Consider the following 22531-nt stretch of genomic DNA (forward strand, 5'->3'; position numbering starts at 1 on the left):
TGACTTGATAGCATCATAAAAATGGAGCTGACCTTAGGGCTGGACGATGATTCAATAACAATATATATCGACAATAGAAAAAACGGCTCATTAAAAAGTTCAATAGAATAACAGCTTTGCTTCTCTTTGCATTCTAGCCAATCATGTAGGTCAATATTACAGTCATTACATCCTCCCAACCAATCACAAACCCAGACCAAGGAACGCTCAGTCACCAAGCCCCGCCCCCTTCAAAGAGTTCAGAGAGTACGCGTGGCCATTGCTGGAGCAGAAAAAGCACTTAGTGTGCCATTGCTGCTCTTAAAATATATGTTTTGAGTTTGTTGATAATTATTGATATTGATCAATATGATTTGTATTTTTTCGTCCACCCCTAACAGACCTTTCATGAAATTGCCGCCTCTGGTGTGCCACAGAATTCAAGTGAACCTCTTTTGAATGAAAAATTTGATTAAACACGTAAAAAGAAAGGGAGGAAATTTTGCACGTGGTGCATTTAACCCTGATGTGATGTGGCCAGAGTCATGTGCGAGTAGAAGCTTTGTCTGAGTGATTTATTTTCTTGATTGAACACTGACAAATAGCAAAACCAATGGAAAAGCTGACCGTGACATTTTCTATAACTGTCAGTGATCAAAGCGATTCAAGGTGCCAGATATGGGTTTGCGTCTCCATCTGCGAAGATGATGCCCGAGCATCCTCAGCGTACTGGATTGTACTCTGCTCTCAGACTCTTTTTACAACTCAGCTAGCTGTGTAGCTCTACGTTTTATGAATTTTTTTGGCAAAACATTCACTATTTTCGTCTTCTCCCCTAACCTTGATACATTTAAATATGGCAGTCAGGCCAAAAATCTCCACTTATTTTAAGTAAATGGAGCAGAAAGGCTTGGCAAAAGCCATAGGGTATGACAGCAGACAAACTACTGCAGCAGACAACAATTGACTTAAGAAGGAAATAAATTACACATTCCTCAACCTGATATTTGCTTCTCCTCCCCCCAGGCATCATCTCGGTAAACAGCCGCAGGACCCCTTTCACAGCCAGTGGGGAAAACGAGATCTTGGACTTGGAAGGGGACCTTTTCTTGGGAGGTCTGCCTGACAGCCGGGTGGGTTTGGTGCTCCCCACCGAGCTCTGGACCGCCATGCTCGACTACGGCTACGTGGGCTGCATCCGGGACCTGTTCATTGACGGGCGCAGCAAGGACATCCGGCAGATAGCCCAGTCGCAGAACGCAACGGGCATCAAGTCGTCGTGCAACAAGATGACGGGGAAGCAGTGCGACAGCAGCCCCTGCAAGAACAGCGGGGTGTGCAAGGAGGGATGGAACCGCTTTATCTGCGACTGCACTGGGACGGGCTTCTGGGACAGTACCTGTGAGAGAGGTCAGTTCTCCCTTAACTTGTTCTTTAGGACCTCCTTGGTTTCTTTCTATCTTATTCAAGATTAACGTTAGAAATCTTCCTGTTTTCACCAGGGGGTTTAATGATTTCTCACTTGAGGAAACTGAAAGAGGATACATCAGCTTTTATTAGCATGTTTAAAGCTGCTTTGGGTTGTTCTTCGAGGTGCATCCATCAGAGATTTGCAGCCAGTTTTTGTTTTCTGGCTTTTATCCACCGGGATTGGTTATAGCGCCCCCCAAGATCCAGGAACTACAATTAACAACATTTAAAATATCATTTTCTAGCTTTTCTACAGTTAGTGGTTATTATCAGAATAAGAGGCGAAGCCAAATTCTGCACGTGAGAGAGGCGTTTTGCCCATTTTAAACAAAGATAAAATGGTTATATTTTACATATCAACTGTCCAGAGCATCTCATGTTAGCAATTTGCACCTTTAGCATTCTGTAGTCCCTAAAACATTGCATTGTAGAACACCACATGAGAACAAAGCTCTGTCCAAATGATGTATTGAGAACAAGCTGCGAGGGCTCCCAACCCACAGCTGCAGGGAGAGAATGACGTCATTCTCTGGGAGAGAGAGCACATTTATCGGTTCTTGCAGATTTTGTACAGGCCTTTACTCTGGTTGGCTGCTCCTAACAGATTCCGTCTGGCCGTATGCGTTTCACTTGGCGGAGTCATTGTCATGGGCCACAGGCTATCTCGGTCTTGATTGTGAATATCCGTCTAATACTAATGTGGCGGTGGTTTAAAGGTTTGCTAAAACGCCTTCATGTGTTTGAGGCGACATAATTGAGATCTGTGTTATTTTGAGATGGCGAGAATCATCCTTTGTCTCTGATTGGCTCAGACAGGCCCCCCTCCCTTCTGTGTCTTTAAAGTGAAGTCGCAAAGGGAGTTATCTACTGGCGATAAGATGCGACTGTTCATGAGCGTTGTAACGCAGCCCTGCTTCAAAAACTGTCTGACCTTTCCCTATAATGGAGTTTCTTTTTTTAAATGTAGGATTTTAAAGTTTTAAATGTGCTCCACACACATAGAGCAAATGTGTACTCATTGGCCGCTTTTATTAGGCGCGCCTTGCTTGAAGAAAGCCATTCCTAATTTCAACCCAGTTCTCATACACCACATGAGGAAAACGTTCTGCCCGGGTGAAGTGTTGAGCAAAAGCAGCGAGAGCTCCCAGACTGGGGAACAAGACAAAAAAAAAAGATGTCTTTTTTTTTCTCTTACAGTCTTGCAAGAGAGAAGAAATGTCTCCGTTCTTGCAGAGTATATGCACAGGCCTAACAACGGCACCTTTCCTGACACACGTTCAACCTCGCTGTTATCTGCCGAGGTCCGCTCCGGGTCAATTCACTGAATCAACAATTCAATGATACGTCCCAAAGGTGGCCACCAATTGGCATCCTGCAGCAGACGGCTTTTGTTCAGGCTTTAAAAAGACAGCTACAAAGAAACCGATGCTAGAAAAGTATGAATCTGTAAACGAGCAAAATCCCTAGCACCTTCCAATTTATAGTTCTTAGTTGTACGAGACTCTTACAGTGCTAACAGTGTTTTATTTATTTTTTTATTTTTTTTTAGAATTGAATAATAAAAAAAAAATAAGTATGGGAAATGCTTGCTTTTACTTTTGTTCTTTCTTCTAAAAATATATATAATTATATTTAATATAATGTAGTGGTTGATTCTTGTTCAACTGATTCGCTTTATCCTTGGTTTTTAGCACGTCGCGCATTGATTAAAATATTTTTCTCAATATTGTAGTTTTCAACTTACTGAATGAACACACATTCATTTACAAATCAAAGGAAACGTTATTTCTCTACTTTTTTTAACTCTAGAAATTTTTATTTTGGTCAAATTTAATTGTGGGTTCTTAAACTGTGTCTAGGAATATTCCGAAAAAATAATATTAAATGAAACTTGAGAAAAATTACATGAAATAGAGATACATAAGTTCAGAAACTGTTTTAAAGAATCTGCATTTAGTGTAGGGCAGAGTTTTAAAATACAGCAGATCTACTGTATGTGAGTTCAGATGTCAAAACAGCTGTCAGATTGCCTCATTTCATAATTATACAAATGTCAATATTTTGGATTGAAATGTCCAGAATTTTACAAAAAACAGCAAAAAAATCTAGAAGGTTTTGTCTGGAAAATGACAGTTTAAAGGACAAATATGTATAAACCCTGTATTTCTTATACATATTCTGTAATGCTATATTGAAAATAACAAATGTGACATCTTCTCACACCAAAGCAGGATTCTGTTCATTGATTGAAAAAAGTTCAAGATGAAAATCAGCCATATCAGATTCAACCAGCTGATTTTCTTGCCGCATCTCTACAGTGTGTGTGCAAAACCAAACGTGCATTATATATGTTGCAAAATAACATTTCATGAATTTAAACGTCTTTCCTCGTCCTCAAATCTGGTGCAGAGTTGACGAAGATGCATCTGCGGTCTACTAGCAACGGCTTTTCTACCAAAGTGGAAAAAGTTCTGTTTTAGCAAAAAGCCAGATAAGTGACTCAGGGTGCTTCCCTTCGCAGTGTTTATGGACGCCGCGCAGAACGATTTAATAGGATTTCACTTTTCTGTGCCAAGTTGTTTGTTGTCACTTGTTACGCTTGTGCGGAGAAATTGAACTTCCTGCTGGTGAAATGGGCTCTTCTTGTCTCAGTTTTTTTAAGAGATTGGCTGCATAAAAATTTTATGAAGCAGAGGAGACGGGGACACTCCAGGCAGTGGGAGAGTGTGTTATCAGGGTATTGTTCAGATCGTCCTGGCTTTTTCACGATTTTACAGAGATTTGCACGCTTCAGCAGAAGTCTCGGAGCACTCTCAGAAGAGCCCGAGGCCTGTAAAGAATCTCGCTTGTATGGCGAATAATGAGCATCTGGAGAGCAGACTGTTGATGCAAGCAGTGGCATTAGGTGGAGAGAGGATAATTTGTCATTAACAGAGTCAGTGGAGGATATCAACATGTACGACCTGGAACACTGCATTTCATGCACACGCGGCATAGGACGGACCTGCGTCTTCTCTTGCATTCTTCTAAGAAACCTGACGGAAAGACAGGTAGGACAAAACGGCTGATTAGAGCGACAGCTTGGAACTCCAGGGATTGTTGAGACACGGCCTACTTGACCTATATTTTCATGACGACTACAGCGTGTAGAGAACGTGGTTTCAACAACAGCTTCCCCTGTCAGGTGAAATCAACCTTCGCTCAGCTTGCTTTATTTTCTTGTTTTCTCTCTGATATTTTAGATCCAGAGAAACGGCTGGAGGAGGCAGTGATATACTGGCTCTGATGCACAACACACACAAAAAAGGGCACCGGTGTGCCTTGTCTCCTCCGCCCCACAAGAAGAAAAACATTAAGTTTTATGCCCCGACCACTCCACACCCTCACATTATTCTTCTGTTGTCCCATTCCGCTTCCTCCCACACATCGGTCTCTGAATGGTCATATATCTGTTTCCAATGAGCGCTGCCGCTGCCGGGGGACGACCCAGAGGACGGCAAGTCTGCCGTCAACTTCTGGAGCGGGCGAACAAAAGCTTCGGCGTGTTCAGAGGCCAACTTCTACTTTCCTGTTGGACTTAACGTACAATGAAAAGTACACTTATTATAGATATTTCAGATTTTTTTTTTCACATTAGTGAAATACAATGCACTTCTAAATTGTGCAGCAACGAAGGGATATTAAACGCTGAGACTACCAACACTTCAAAGTATCTACAGAGGGGCTCAGGTTCACTCTGTTCGGATCATTCTCACGCCCCAATCAAACATACTTAATGCAGGTTCTTGGCACTGTTTATTAATCAGGATTAAACACAGGAAATATGAATTTATGTGGGTAAATAATTAATTGCTATTACCAGATCAAACCAAACAGCACCAACTCATAATTACGGACATTTGCACAGAAAACCCAGACTCTCTAAGATGCAGGTGAAAGGTGGGTTTGGATAAATATTTGTCTAAGGTCAATGAGATTTCAAAAAAACAGCGGATCTGAGGCAGAGCATGCCGTAAGAACAAGATCTCTGTGGGGTTTAAGAAGTCTAAAGGGAAAATGTACAAGAATGACACAGCGCTAATTCAGAATGACACTCGAAAGGTAGCAAAGAACATCAGGGAAATATCAGACGCATTAGTAGAACTTTAATCCGACAATTATCAATTTATTGCAAGATTCTGCTTGCTTTAATCACTGAGTCAGCTGCCGAGGTAGTCAATGAGTCAGATCAATCCACAAGTTGCCTGGAAATTTTCACCAAAAGTTCTTACTTTTTCTCAACAAAAGAAGAGAAACAAAAATCAGCACTGAGTTCAACTTAAACCCTGTTATATTTTGCACCTCTGCTATTAGGACTTGACGCTACGTGGAAACTTCCTGTTTTATTTCATTTTTAAGGCTGAAATGAAATTAAATAAAAACAAATTTGTTGTTTTAACTTTCCCAAAGAGCCAGACAACCCACAATAAGAGAATACATATTTCAGAACCGTGTAAACCAAAAGGTAATTCTAAATATTTTTTTCCTATGTAGACAGGTTGTTCATTGTAGGTTTCAGCCGATATCAGCTGTGATCTCCCTTCCTGTGTGGCAGCAGGCGTAAACAGGCGACATGCTTCTGTAGAAAATAGTTTTTTTTAGAAACATCTTAAACGCTTTGACCTCTGTTTATCGAACATTGCTTTTAAACTGGCACTGAAATTAGCCGTCTTTGACTCTTGTCTGCACACTAAGTGCTTTTCCGCTCCAGAAACTGTCACGGGCAGTTCGACCTGTTAGCATTTATTAATAGGGCTTTCAATGATAAAAAAAAAAAAAGAAAAGAAAGATTGATGTTCAGGTGTGTGACCCGCTGATCAATCAGAGCAGATCAAGCATAAAATCATCAGCCAACTTCTCTGTGGATCTTCAGTTGGGATAATGGTTGGCATACATAAAATGTTAACCAATATGCCATTAATTCCACTTTACGACTTCTCTTGCAGACTTCCCCTTCAAATGCTATGATAATACTGCATCTTGTAATAGCTGTGGACATATAACACCAACTTGTATTCTTTTTTAAGTCATTTTCTATTTTGCCACGTATGCTAGCATATAAAAAGCAGGGGTTACACAGTTCTAAATGTAAAGATGTGAAGGGGATTTTTGCCACATCAGGGCCCAAAATTTCCTTGAAGTATGCCCGTCGCTTTGGATTTGGTCCCTCTCTCACTGCTGTGCATGCGTAAGGATCAAAGCTGGGGAATTCAGTGTTCTGTTCCATCAAGATCGGGTACATTACTTTTGCTCAGAAATTACCATCACATTTTAATGGATCACGCGACCATTTGGGAATTGAATTTCATGCTCTATACAGGACCCAAAGGGGTGAGATTGGTCAGGTTAACCAAAGTTATGTCACTTGATCTTCCAAGCAGTCATTATGTGTAGCGAGTTAAATATCCAGATAGGGAGGTCAGGTTAGGCAATGCTATTATTGGGTCATTGATGCCATATATGAGTTATGACTGCATTTGATTTGTTGCAAATTTGCTGTATACATGGCGTATAAAAACTATTGAACTCACACAGCAAAATGTTTTCAATGGCTAATAGAGCTGAGGTAGTCGGGTATATCTGTTGATCAAATTGTGAATGCGATGGTGTCAATTGCCTAGTAAAGCAATATGGGAGATTTTTTCCTGTGTTTCTTCCTACTTCCTACTTTTACTTAGCAAAAGACCTCTTTGTGATTCCTATACAGACTCATAAATGTTGTCCAAATAAAACTGAGTTGAATCAATGTCCTTCTGACCCTTACCAGAAATAATAATAATAATAATAATAATAATAATAATAATAATAATAATAATAATGGCTGCTAAGGTCTTCTTTTCTTACCTTCCTTTTGCTGATCTTGGAGGATCAGCAGTCATTAAAAGTGTCCTGCATGGTCTGCCCGGTGGTCAGGTCTCAACAGAATGAACTTCCATCTGTTTGCACAGATGTACCACAGCTCGATACCAACACCGTATCCCTTAGCTCCCCTCATTCTCACCCGCAGTAGAGAGAGAGGCCATCGAGTAGGTGGATGAGTTTCGTCTTAGACTGCAAGTGTCAGCGATCCATTTTCTTCAGGCAGCACCCAAAGCCTGCGACCACAAGCAAAGTGTTAAAGTAGATCAGTAAACTGAGAGCTTTATTTGCCGCTACCACAGTGGAGCCTCTCATAGGTCACCGGCCCTACTTTCTGACACTAACATCGGATAGAAAATCTTCGAGTGAAGCTTAAATTATGCCCCGCTTCTTGGATCATCTGGCGTCGTAATGACGCTCACAAGCAATCTTTATGTGTGAGGTACAGGGGCGGACTGCGGTGGAAATTCAGTCTGGATCCCCGGTTTAGAGAGGCCTTTCATCTGATCGCACGACGGATGCCAGTGAAACCACAATTTTGACATGAATGCTTTATTTGCAGTATAAAAACGTTTTTTCAACAGTTAAAACTATGTGTGTACACTCTTAATGATAGAAATAAAAATTATTTTCAGTTTATAAAAAAATTACTAAACAAGCAGCTTATCATACAAACCAAAGCAAATGTTAAGGAACAAAAACTACGGCTATATCCTGAAATAAAGGCTAGACCTGAAATGAATCAGCCTTTGCAGCCTATTAGCTATAGGGTGTGAAAAAGTCTTGATATAGACTGCAATCTTCAGATCTCAAGAGGTTTAATATAATTAATTGTAAAAACCTATTACCAACCCAACCCTGCACCTGTAGCTGGCATTGTTTTTTGTTAGTTCCTGCTCCTTCTCCTCCTCCATCACCTTCTCATCCTCTTTCTCCTCCTCCTCACTCCTATGACTGGCATTATTCATGTCATGTCTGGGAAGGGCCATGTAGGGAGGGTTTGCTAACCTCCTGTGGCCATGCTGCTCGGTCCGGTATTGTTACTGGCCTGGCTGACTGGAATCACGCTGACCTTGGCCCCCCCCAGTAAAGGACTGTGGTCCCGCTGTTGAAAAAAAGCAGTAAAGCATTTCATTGTTGGTTAATTTTGTGCACAGGCTCATCCTGCACACATATGTTCTCTACTCCACTCATTTCTTTCTCCTATCTTTCCAGAATCTTTGCTACTATAACTTGCTCCGGTTTCTTTTTTGCTTTTGCTTTTTGCAAATTAGGAGGGGCCGTTTGTATTTCCGCTTAATGCAAAATATCCCATTGACTCAGTTTGACTTTGTACTGTGCCACCTGAGGCCACGAGGGCGGCTGCGTTTCATTGTGGGGTAGGCCAAGAGAAAACAAACATTTGGACCACTGGCCAGTTCAGCATGAAACAGACCATCCAGACGGGAATCCTCCAAGCCTCCCCCTCCCTGGTGAAGTAACACACAACTCAACACCAGATATGCAAACGGATAACCATTTGCGTGTTAGCCAGCTTTTAGAATGGCTAAACATGGAGTTGACTTAAAGAATATGAATTGTCAATCCTAATCTTCCCAGCTGATAAAATTGTACCCTTTGGTATGACACGAGCCTTTTCGTTTGAGGTGTTGCATGGGAAACAGTATGTGGTATTTTTCTTTCTTCTCAAAAGGATTGTGCACTTTGGAGTGACTTGAAATCTTTCAGTCATGCTGGTAAAACATCTCTTTCTCGTTCTCTTTCTGCTCCGGGCTTTTCAGCAGACCCTGGAGCTCCCCGGTGACAATATCAAGCAACCACTGAGATGTATTCACACGTGGCACAGGCTCTTGATCTCACTCTTGCCATATAGCACATTTGTAGCTGAGAGCTACACTTGCGCTTGTCTGATGAGAGAAAGGGTGAAATGATGAGATCAATGCTCTCCCCGTGGCCGTAACAAAGGTTATGAATTTACATTACAATGTTTGGCCTTTAGTGGTGAATTGCTGAGAGAATATAAATTGTTGTTGGTGTTTGTGGTTTGAAGCCATCTGAGATCAATCTAACACCTTTCTGTGATGTTGTTTGATTTAAATGGATTTTACTCCAGGAGTTTTTAGATGAATTTCTTTCGTGGCGTTAGCAGTTTAATCAGCAGAGTCCTTGAGGTTGGATCTCCTACTCTAGCAAGAAAACTGCATGTACTGCAAATGAAACATTTCTTAAAGATGTATTGATATTAATATGCGTTACTGTGCATACTGTTGGTGAAGCGAAGACTTGATTATTTAAACCTGAAAGTTTTGAAAAATTTAACAAATCAATTGGATTTGTTTTAAAATGGGGTTCTGTTGAGAGGGTGTGAGCTCTCAGTATCTTACCAACAAAACATAAGTCATAAAATATGTATTTAAATGTTACTGTTAGGTTTGGATTCTCAGCTGCAAGGTAGCTGAGAATGTAAGCAAAGTTGCATGTCGTGATCTCACATGTGGAAACTCAAGCAGCAGTACAAAACATGTGAGACATTGCGACAAAGATGGCGAAAACTCCAGCTCAAATGGATGGTGGCTGAATATATATATATATATATATATATATATATATATATATATATATATATATATATATATATATATATATATATATATATATATATAGGCAGAAAGTTGTCCCATCAGGAGGAGGAAATCAGGTAAAAACAAAGTAGAAGTCAATAGTAAGGTGAGCTAAGTGCAGTAACTTAGACACCTGACAAATAGGCAACCTACAGTTTAAAAGCACTCTATGTTGTGCCCAATCTGCCTTTAATTTGCCAGAGTAGCTGATGAAAAAAACTGTAGTTAAAAACAAACAAAAAAACACTTGAACTCAACAGGATGACAGCTTTTATGTGAATTAATCTCTAGTAACTCTGATGTGTGGCCTGCAAAAGCACTCACATTTCTCCAAAAAAGTTCCGTTCCTATCTGGAGCTATGGCAATAACACCCTTCATATTCCTTCCTTTCCCGAATTTTTTCTTACCTTAGGATTTTTTTTTTTTACTTTCTTTGTAGCTATAGCCAATAAATGGCCATACATTTATTTTACAAATTCTCATTAAAGAGTCGGAGGTTTTTTACCAGAAGTTTCCCCATGTCCCTTTCCGAAGGACTGCGCATGCACAAGACCGTCTAACCATGCTCTTCCACTCCTCAGGGGCATTGCATGAAAAAATCTCCCAAATCCTCTCTGGGTTTATTTCTTTCTACTGAGGTCTTCCTCTTCTTCTCACAAACATGAACATGCTTTGCTTCTTGCGACTCTCAGCTATGTTCTAAATCTAAAGGGAGGGCAGCGGAGCTACAATGAACGGTTAACACTGAAGCTAACCGCTAAGCTAACTAGATACATAAACACTAGAAGTGAATGAGCGCAGCCAGCAAGCGGAAACTAACAAGGAACGTGCACACACACTGGCGTTAGGTGAGCGCGTCAGAATGATTGGCATGTGGGACAACCAATAGATAAAGCGATACCCCCGGAACGTAAGGGACAGAGGGGGGTGAGTATGTATATGGGGGAGAGCACGAAAGGGACCATTTCACCCAGCATAAAGTGTTTCTGAACAGGATTACCAACTATAGCTTTAATAAAATTTGTTTTTGTCTAAAAAACAATCTATTTTGAGTGTTTGCATTTTTAACAGCACCCTGGTACATCTCAATATGAAGCCTGTCCTCCTTCCACTTCATCTCAGACAGGTAAGTATGTTTATTGAGCCATGGCTCCGTGGTTACCTCGCAGCATTTAGTCTTAAAAGGAGCAATACCATCCAAAATACCTTGAGACACAAAGAGTTAAAATGGTCCAGGAGGTGATCAGCATCTCATAACAATGCTTTGTGACACTCCAGAGAGGGAAGTTCAGAGTCTATAAAAGCAGCGGAAAACTGTGATGCTGTCTGTGGGTTGATACGGTAGAGACGGATGATCAGATAACAGACCTAGACATAAACATTGTCCCTGTTAACATTTTCAGTGCCAGTACGCTGTTGTGTGATTGCTTATTGCTGGATTTGTTGAATCACGTCTTATAATTTTTCCCAACCAAATCAAGTGCAACATGTAAATAAATACATCTGAAAATGTTGTAAATTTGGTATGTCAGAAAATAGTCTATAAATGTGAAATATTTTGTACTGAATTAGAAAACAATATGCAAGTAAAAGTATGCAGAATAAGGAAAACAGGAATGTTTAGTAAATCACAGTCAAAGCATTACAATGTATTTCTAATATAGGAACATTGACCTGAATCCTTTTATAACATGAAATGATTCAATAGAAAAATAAATTGTGAGAGAACTTAGCACGCTCACAGTAGTCCCAAAGTTACACCCTTGCCTACCACAGCTATAGTCACAGTGTGGATGGATGGCCTGGCTGCCATGGTTAGAGAGTCTGAGCAGAATGGATCACAGACTGGATGGATCATCAATTATGGCCAACTAAAATGACCAATTCTGATCAGGTGAACCTTGTATATGTAATAATAATATAATATAATATATTATATTATAATATAATATTAATAAAGGAAGCAACGAAACATGCACTGTTGCTTGCATTGTATCCCTGTTCGACAGCTTTGCAACTGAGTTTATCCTTGATACAGTGACATTGTTTTCTACTTGTTTCCTCTTACAGAACTAGAATAGTTGCCTACAGCTCTGGTATTTGTCATGTTCCCTTTTTATTATTGCAATGGGCACGCTTTGTAAGGCAAGTGTATTTGCTCAATATGTGAAAAAATCTAAAAAGAATGTTGGTGTTTCCATGCCCGGTAAGCATAGAGTCTCTTGTCTGCTGTGTCTGAAATTGAGACCATACCATCACTGAACACTGGGTAAATAACTGGACAGCAGGGAAACAACTATGTTTTTTCTTTAGTGTCTGTTTGTTTCTCAACAAGCTCCACTGTATTGATCTGTTCAGGTAAAGATAACCTTCATACACTCTACTTTAAAATTGACGTGTGACTTTTTAGAAAGGTTGATTTTATCCTGATTTTTATTTCTAATACATCTGGCTCTGTAGCCACAATCACCTATGATGATCATACGTCCTTATTTTACAGCTTTGTATTCTATTAACTTGAAAACCCTTATGTCTAGTGTTCATTCTAAGAAGATGTTGAATTATATGTTTTTTTGCCCTTCAATTTCACTAAGAATGTACTTTAGGTTGGTTAGTGGAAACACATTTTTCCAGAGGTTGCTAAAATAACATGCAACCTATACTTCTAAATATACCAAAATGAGTTACTGGTTCATCTTAATAACTGTTTCCTGGTACACGCTGGTATGATCTGTAAAATTTACCAATCAGGTTCTCTGATGAATGTTGACTGTGAGAAAATGTTCTGTCTGGAGTTTACACACGTGATTTTTTGCAATCTGCCTCATATGTTAAATTTAAGCTACATTACACCACCGTGAAGTAGTAAAGCTGAACATCGAGCTATTTCCATTCCATTATTGTACTGGAATGTTCCTCTCTGTCTTCCTGTCATTGGGCTGTATGACGGCTTGTCTCTCACATATGACTGAGCCACAGGAGATGGAGGTCAGCTATCTGTTCACTAAAGCCATTAACAGATAAATGGAGTTGTGTGCTGGTGTGCAGAAGAGTGGATGTGTTTCTGTTTGCTCTGGAACAAACCTTGTTTGAATTTATAGGAAAATTGCTCTGAAAACTGGCAGACAGAGTCAGGAAGGCTAGCTCATGTGTTTACTAACACTTTTGCTTAATTGTAGGTTTATTTGCTTTTAAATCCGACAAAACTGCTATAACATATGGAATGCTGTGAAAATGTACTTGCCCCCGTGAGTTTTTGCTTTTTCATCACAATTGAATGTTTCAGGTCATAAAACAAATCTTAATATTAGTCAGAGATTATCTTAGTAAAGACATCGATCCATTTGCTATACCTGCTTTTCCAGGAAGGGTCGCAGTGGAGCTGGTACCTTTCTCCAGCGGCCAAAGGGCAAGAGGCGGGGTCCCCCCTGGACAGGGCGCCAGTCTACCACAGGGCGCCACAGAGACAATCAGGACAAATGGTGACTGTGGTGAGCTGCACTGTAGCCACAGCTGCCCTTGGGTAGACTGACAGAAGCGGGTCTGCCAGACGATCGCTGCCACCGGGCCTCCTGTGTCTTGCCCAATGACACAACGACTGAGATGGACATAGCAGGGATTCAAACTGGCAACCCACTAACCTGGCCAGCCAGTTCGATAATGTGTAGCACTCTATGTTCTGTACATTATCAATCTGGGACTGCTCCCATTGAATCCGTTTGGGAAAAACATTCAGCAGACCTCTCTGAGCTGATTGGTCAAGTTCTCGCCTACCACACGTGGGTCTTAGCCAATCACGGTATCAAATTAAAATGTAAGCAGCAGGCGCTATGAAAAACCAACACAAGGTAGGCTAGTCAAGCCTCTGCTTGCTGTTGTTCTTTGAAAGAAGAAATTGTGGATTCTTACAAAACAGGTGTGATGGCAGCAGATAAGTGTGCGTTCTCCTGCGGCGGCCATGTTTGTGTTGGATCGGCTGTGAGCTCGTCTGGTCTTGCTTTCGTCACAGCAGTGTGTCCCGCCTTAAACCATACTGTTGTCACAAACGGTTGAAGCTGGAGCGGTGCAAGATGGATTCTCATGTGTTTGTGAACGCATAAATACTGCAAGAATCCAGCTTGCTTGCAGGGAAGGTTGGCAATCCTACAGGACAACCTCCTCTCCATTGTCGGCCCTTTTAATAAATATTAAAAAAAAACAGAATAAAAAAGAAACAGTTTTTTCCCAAGCTTTTCAAACCAATCTGACTACTGTGAAAAAGTAATAAACATTTGTGATACCTGGATAGCAGTCTTGAACATTGATGTGAAGGAATCGTGGTCTTCTTTTCTTTTCAGAATTGTTTAAGTCAAGCCATAATAGAGGGTGTTTTGTTCATACTTTGACAAGGCCACTCTAAAACCTTCCTTTTGCTTTATTTTAAGCCATTTAGAGGCACATTTTCTGGTGTGCTGCAGATCATTGTCTTGCTGCATAAGACAAGTGCTCTTGAGCTTGAGACTACCAACTATGGAACAAAGCTTTAGACCTTGTTCTGGGTTCTTTAGTATCTTTGTATGTAAGCACTTTCTAGACTGATAACACTAACTTTTTTTCTCGTCTGTCTTTTTAAATGTTTTTGCCTTTTTCCGTGCTGTCAGACAGGTTCTATTTATGAGAGTTTGTGATGCTACAGGCTTTGGCTGTAACAGGGTCTGAGTGTGGCTAGTGGCATTGCACTCACCTTTCCGACAAACGCCATTAGCACAATTAACCAATAACTCAAAGGGGGCCAATTACTGTTTCACAAAGGGATAGGCTGGTTGGGAACACTTTTTTTCCTTTAATAAAATGAATTAGGTGAAAACCGTAATTTGTATTTTTTATGATTATTTTTGCCTGATATCAGAATTAGATGATCTGAAAACATGGAAGAGTGGCAAAAAAGCTAAAACAGAAGGAATAAAAATGGGGGCAAACACTTTTTCACGGCGCCGTATTGCTTGATAAATGCAAAAGGATGTAGGGACCAATGAACAGATTAAACAAGACGTTTTGAAAGTGAAGATATTTCAGTGTAGCAGAAGGAAGTACTCAAAAGGTGGGACAAATACCTGAAAATGACCTGCATTGCTTGGAAAAACAATCCCGACCCATTCTTAATTCCTTCAGCAGCATTTTCTTCCTCTCCGCCGATGTTTTCGGGGTCAGGACGAAAAAGTCTCGGGATGATCCCATCATGTCTGTATTGAGCGGAGCACACCGCTGCGCATGAAGTCCCCCCCTCTCTTCCAGTGAGAGCTAAAACCCTGGCAAATTTCCTGCTCAGTTTACCAGGAGAAGGGAAAAAAAAAATCTAACGTGACAGATATTTTAGAGTGTTTGAAGTGATCAAAGATGGTAGCAGGCGACGACTAACAGACAACAACAGAGCTGTCTGCTTGCTGTTTCTTTTTTTTTTTTTTTTTTTGCTTTTTTTTGCCTCATACATCTTTGCCAAGCGGACTATGATGTGGATTTCTATGTCAGGTCTGTTCTTTACTATTTTTTTCCCCTCCTATTTCATATAAACCTCCTCAGGTTTCCCTTCCTTTAACCTCCCCTACCCTTCCCTTCAACACACACACACACACACACATGCAAATAAACAGAAAGAATGCCAAGCTTTTGTTTGGCACGTCTTCCTAATCCCACCCATGAGACATGACAGCACCTGTGATCAGAGGTCTGCCTTGCTATCACCCAAGCAGATGTGGTGCCAGCATGGTAGCTGGGCTGTCACTGTGTAATGTCTTGGATTCATATTATCTTTTTTATGCACCTGCTGAATGTGATGCATAAAATGAAGTATTATCTCTGTTTTTTTGTTAAAAGTATCATTGTTTGACCTTAACTTGTTTACATCCATTTGCATGATAAGAATTATTTTATTTATGATAACCGACAGCTTTTTTTTTTTTTTTTATATCACGTGCGTTTGCCTACCACCTGCTCAGCCGGTGCCTCTGCCCTGTTCATGTGCAAAGTACCTGTGCTCTGGCCCTTGTAGACCCATTTTGTCTGGGTCGTGACCGGGAGCTTGGGTCGGCCAAAGAAACCTGTCTGCTTGTGATCTGAATTTCAATGCAGCAAACGTGGCTTGGTGCAGCCCCAGCAGAGCCGCGTGGCACAGAGTGGGGGGGAAAAAACACAGAGCTGCTTGCTGAAAATGCAACGCTGTTTAACGTTTAAACAAAATGATAGCCTTTGGACTCCGTTGCAAGATGAGAGATCAGAGTATTGAATTATTTATTCTTTCAGCGCTTTACTTTTAGTCATTGGGTGGTAGCTGGTATCAAGGTATGCTAAAAAAAAAATTTAAAGTTAGTGCTTGAAAATGTCCTGCAGTTTTCTCTCATACTTGTTCTGCAGTTAATGTTCTTCTATTGAGATGCCAGAGAAAACGCTAAAGAGATCAGCCCAGCTGTTCAGCTGGCTGAAAAAAGTCTCTTACACTTTTACCCCGCTTACAGAAGAAGTCTGGTTGTTGACAAATCTTTCCAGTTGCTAAGAACACTGACCGTAATGGTGTCGAAATTGATGGAGAGCTACCCGATACTCTTATCAGGGGTTTTAAATCTACAGGTAAGAAGAAACAAGGAGCATGTTGGTTTATTATCGAACCAGTTGACAGCTTTGCCAGGGCCTGTCTTTCCCTCCCCCCAAATAATAAATAAGTCAAATACTTTGGATCTAATGTTGGGGGGGATATCTCTCCACCTATTTATTTAATGAATTGTTTCATTTTGTAAATGGATTCATGTTAATTCAACATTTCCCGCCGAAGTGGGCGGGGATAAGCGGGTGGGGAAGCAGCGCTGTGTTCAGCAGCAGCAGCTAGCTTGATTTGTCATCATTGAGAGTGAGCAGAGATACTCTGGTAGTTACGCCACAGTTTGGTCTTTTGAGGTGGAGGATTTTTCAACCCCCTCGTCACCGGTTAAGTGAGGCCTTCTGGAGCCCAGTGGGCCCGTGCCTTATCAGTTTGAGTCGCTGGCTCAAGGCGCTGACTCAGCAATGCCCGAATCCGGTGCTGCTGAGGTAGTGGAGGACAGGATCGGTTCAATTATATAAGATGGAGCACTATTTATTTATTTTTGATTAAGATGGAGCTTCTTTTATACCCCACTGCAGCGGAGCTACTGACATCAGTTTATCCAAATTATGTCATAAAAACCTTTGAACCAATAGCAATACAGATTCAAATTTCAATTAGACACAAAAGCAGGATTTCAACAAATATGCCCTAATTTGTCAAAGTAATGACCAGGATATGAAGACTGTCATGTTCGCAGTTTATTGGCAAAAAAAAGTTGATTTTTAGGGTGGGTTAGGCTTTAATTTCAATAACGCTGTAACATGTTTTAAATATCCTTCTTGCTACAAAGAAAAAATAATATTGGGGAGTTCACAAACTGTCCCTAGCATCGTATATTAGCAATTAGCAGCGTGATGGGAACGAGCGCAATAAGTAATGCAGTCCCTTACCTAGGCTCTAAGAATTTCTTAAGGCTGCCAACATTTACAAATACAGCACAACAAAACACTTGAAAAACACTTGAAAACAGCACAACTTTGCTGTTGAACCAGTCCAGGGTGTACCCCGCCTCTCTCCCACTGACAGCTGGAGATAGGCACCAGCATCCCTCGTGACCCCACAAGGGATAGACGTGTTAGAAAATGGATGGATGGATGGAACTTTGCTGTTCTACATTGAACCTTCCTGCTGTCTGCTGAAAGTCTTGCTCTTACTCACTGCCTTGCAGCATAAAGAAAACCGCAGATGTGTCTGGACATATCATAAAAAAAATACACTTTCCATTAAATGTCTTGCTCTTTTTCTTAATCCAGGTTTAATAACTTCTATACCCAAAAGTGTTGTTATCAGGGAAACCTAGTGGTGCTTCTGCATGATGTGTTCCCTGGTCCGGAAACTATCAGATTTTTGAGTTTTTGATGGTCTTTTCACTTATCATTTCTGTGTTAATACCATGTGAATGTGGTAGTTAAGTAAAGGTTATTGTACATTGGGGATGTTACAGCTACCAAAATATTATAACTTCTTCTGCTTTGCCAGCTATAATGGTGTATAAAAAAAAGTGGAAAAGGTATTTTAGTAAGTCAGCACTATTGGCTTGGGATATGCGTAATCAGCTGGGTCTGGTACTCTAAAAGTGATACCAAAAAATGATTTCCATCCCTGAATAGCCTGCAGTCATATCCACATAAGGCTAAAGCGAGAGGAAGTCATTACTCTGCCATAATGATAATGTTTCAAGGTGGGCTTTGTCCTCTCTTTGGCAGACAGCTCAGGGCTTTATTTCTTTTTGATTGTTACATTCCATTACAAGAAGATGGTTACTCAAATGTTATTCCCCCATGAGGAGAACTCAACTGCATCAGATTATGCGGGTCCTGTCTGAGTCTCAGCGCGTAAGAGGGTGACATTAACTCAAGACTACAGGGAGGTGTGTTCAACGCCATGTAAAGGAAAAGGCCGTCTTCAGACCTGCTAAGCTGGGCAGTCGGTCGGCAGACCGAAATGTGAAGCGTCTCCGTGTGGATGTGTTGTAAGGGGTGTGAGAGAGTGGCTTTTAGGGGAAGTTGCTGACAGTTGTGCATTGCAGAGTCCTGTGTAGCTGATAAAGTAGCCCAGTTAATCAGGTAAATAGGCCTGTAATGAAGTGCGTTTGTCTGACGGTGTGCCAGCCCAGTGCCAGACGATCCCACTGAGACTCTCCTCTTTCTGGCTCAATGCTTCACGCATACACACACGCCCACAGCACCAGCACCAGCACCACCAAACACACACACACGCACACACACAAACCCACTGGAGACGGATTGAATTGTGTCTAATGCATATTGCATTTTGCCTGACAAGATGCCGCCGCCCACATACAGTAAGTGGCCGTGTTTTCCCGGCTGCCTGTGGACGGTGGAGGTAATGGCTCCAGGCCCGAGCTGATTGGCTGGAAGTGTGTCCACCGCAGATCAGAAATTACATCTTTGATTGCAAAGCCAGAACCCTCCGTCTCGATGTTATTAACGATGACAATGCCCTGTTAAAGCCTTATTTGCTAGGACATTTGGTGTGTGCATCGTCAAAATCTGATCTAAAAAGGTTGGATCGTAAGAATTTGAAGGAAAATCTCAGACAAACATTTTAATACAGTTCGGTGTATTTAAATGTCTCTGTTGCTCCACACAAAGACTCAACTGCAATTCACCAGCTTTCTAATTCTAGGCTCACTTTGCTCCATGTTCATTTATAGTGGCATTAAAATAATAGGTTGCCATCAGCTCTCACAGTTTAATCACAGACAGTAATTGTAGATTACAGAGACGCTGTGACATTGAAGCTTACTTATGAGATCTAGCAACCTAGAAATAACCCAAACGTCACTTACCTGGAGTTGTTGAACAGACTGTACAGTCACTTTATGTGATTTATGGGGGAAAGAAACAAACCCTTAGTGTTGCCATCTCAGTTTTTCTCATCTAAAGCCTACTTCAAAGGAACAATACCTCAGAATTAATTGTGTTTTATCACTGAAGCAAGATGTGATAATCATTTAGTTAACGTTAAAGCCGAAGTTGTGAGCACTAATCATCACCTATTGTTCCTTTCCCTGCCTGTTGTGTGTATATTTAGAAGGTATTGAAAACTTACAGGATCAAGTGCAAAACTGCGGCCCCGAAAGGTTGGGTTTGACTCCGAAACACTGCAACATCCAACCTGATGTACTGTAGACCATCTATGTTTAGAGGAACTTGCTTTCTCCGAAATGCTACACATCCCTGTCCAACAGCGGTGATGACAAGTTTGGAATGCTTGTGAAAATGGATTTTCGACCCAAACAAATAAAATAAAACTCCAGTCCTTCTTTATCCTTAAAGAATAGTCTGTGCATAATTGAGAATACATTTGCAAAAATATTGGTTTAATATGTTTTTTTTATATTGCAATGTGTAGTTTTGGACTGTACCTGTCAGCACTTGACAGAATTGTCCATATGTAGTTTCCATTACAAAACAAAAACATTGTAGGAGTACAGGGGGTGTTCCCTGCAGAATTTTCCGTCGGAAACATTCTGTATAGAAGTTATATGTGTACAGCTTTACAAACAACAATGACAGTCTTCATCTTTAGAAGTTAAAAGCATGCATGAAACATTTCCCTGATTGAATACAACCCTTTGGGACAGAGCTTTTCAGAGTTTTCCTTAATTGTAGGTAAGTACAGGCAAGCTCGAACGTACTGACAAATAGATTTAAATTCATATTTTAATTTTAGTGACACATTTCTTCTGATTGGAATGTTTTAGACTGGCTCAGCTTGAAGCTTAGGAGGGAGCAACAGATTAGAGTGATGGCAAGGAGGGCCACTTGGAGCTAAATATTCATTATACGATACCAGCAGAAACATGCAAAAAGATGCTCAGTTATAAGAAAAAATTAATTGCTGTATTGCCAATAAAGGTTTTTTTTAATTGATTATTAAAATGGGTCTAAATAATCTGACATCCATTTTTATAATAAAATGTAAATAAAAATTGATAATTCTTTCTTTTTAATTTATACCACATTGTTTTATCTTTTGAGATATGCCTGTCTCATTTCCTATGAGAGACAGGAATGAAAATTCAATGAAAATTTCAAAACTAAATCTGCCAGGCGTATAAATAGTCATTGGCTTAGCTACAGAGCCTAAAATCGCTCTGAAATCAAATATTTTAGCTGTTACCCCTTCTAACTAAATATCTAGCAGTTGGAAGATACCCAAAAGCCAAATGAAAAAATCCAGGTCCTGATTATAAAATTAGCAGGTATTAGATTTGTGAATAATTTCTATACGAAACACCCCGTTGTTGACAAGAGCCTTTAGAAGTGTTAAAAAAAAAACAGAGTTGTGAATTTATGAAACTTTGTCAAGAACATAAAATCAAAAGATGTACACATAACGGACTGCTTACATTGGCAGCTAAGGCCAGACTTTTGCTAGTGTAGTTACATTTATATATTCAAGATGGCGGCGTGAATGGTGGCTGCGGCCCGAGGCTCCCGGCTCTGGTCATAAACTGTTATAGAGCTACAGTCAAAAGCTTGCTGTGTCTCAGTGTGACAGTCTGGTATGGGAGCTGCATGGCCCAGGAGAGGAAGGATTTAGCATGGGTGGTGAAGTCAGCACAGGGGATTGTGGGATACATTTTCCGAGATCCTAGGCACCCACCTGGGCAATGCACTGTTTGTCCCACTTTCACCAGGAGAGCAATTCAGGAACATTACATCAAAAACTATTAAACTTTGAAACAGCTTATTTTCAAAAGGTGTGAAGGCAATCTCCCCCTGCTGAAAATCAAATAAACCACCAGCCCAGTTCATAGTCTATTCACATATGTTCCATCGGTTCTTGACCCATATGCTAACGTATATCTGCACCCTTTGAGCTTGTCTGGGAGTGTTTGTTTGGAGATTCACACAAACTGCACATTTTTTACTCTGTTTGGTAAATAAGCTGCTGTTCTTCCTCTTCTTTGTCTTGAACATGTCACTTTTATAAGATGCTAATGACTATTTGCAAATTTTAGCTTCTCATGGAGTGTTTGTCTGCGAATTTATATCGCTCTGTGAATCGACTGCTGTTTTTCGTTTCTTTTTAACTTGAACATCTCATTATCTGAATCTGCCACATTCTCTATTAATAATTGCACAGTATGTTTCCCCTTCTGATAAGTCTTTCTACTCTGTTGTACCGTCCGTCCGTCCGTCCGTCTTCTTCCGCTTATCCGGGGTCGGGTCGCGGGGGCAGCAGCTTCAGTAGGGAGGCCCAGACGTCCCTCTCCTCAGCCACTTGGGCCAGCTCCTCAGGAGGAATCCCAAGGCGTTCCCAGGCCAGCCGGGAGACATAGTCCCTCCAGCGTGTCCTGGGTCTCCCTCTGGGCCTCCTCCCGGTGGGACGTGCCCAAAACACCTCACCAGGGAGGCGTCCAGGAGGCATCCTGACCAGATGCCCGAGCCACCTCAACTGGCTCCTCTCGACGTGGAGGAGCAGCGGCTCTACTCTGAGTCCTCCCCGGATGACTGAGCTCCTCACCCTATCTCTAAGGGAGAGCCCAGACACACTACGGAGAAAACTCATTTCAGCCGCTTGTATCCGGGATCTCGTTCTTTCGGTCACGACCCAAAGCTCGTGACCATAGATGAGGGTAGGAACGTAGATCGACCGGTAAATCGAGAGCTTCGCCTTTTGGCTCAGCTCTCTCTTCACCACAACGGATCGGTACAGCGCCCGCTTCACAGCAGACGCTGCACCAATCCGCCTGTCGATCTCCCGCTCCATCTTCCCCTCATTCGTGAACAAGACCCCAAGATACTTGAACTCCTCCACTAGGGGCAGCACATTCTCCCCAACCCGGAGAAGGCACTCTACCCTTTTCCGGTTCAAGACCATGGTCTCGGATTTGGAGGCACTGATTTTCATCTGTTGTACCGCTTAACCTTAAATTGATCTTTTTTTCATATTGAGGAAATATGAGCACTG

At 41.2% G+C, this 22531-nt stretch overlaps 1 protein-coding gene across 1 annotated transcript in view; it reads left to right on the forward strand.

Moving 5' to 3' along the window:
- The window catches only part of LOC105930625 (neurexin-3b), a gene marked incomplete in the record, with an annotated part of 460536 nt that overhangs the window by 148619 nt on the left and 289386 nt on the right, over positions 1 to 22531 (forward strand). Inside the window, 1 exon segment of the mRNA XM_036147669.1 lies at positions 1006 to 1389. Within this exon segment, the coding sequence (XP_036003562.1) occupies positions 1006 to 1389 (384 nt within the window).

The sequence above is a fragment of the Fundulus heteroclitus genome, chromosome 15 (genome assembly GCF_011125445.2).
Source record: "Fundulus heteroclitus isolate FHET01 chromosome 15, MU-UCD_Fhet_4.1, whole genome shotgun sequence".
In the NCBI taxonomy this organism is placed as follows: domain Eukaryota; kingdom Metazoa; phylum Chordata; class Actinopteri; order Cyprinodontiformes; family Fundulidae; genus Fundulus; species Fundulus heteroclitus.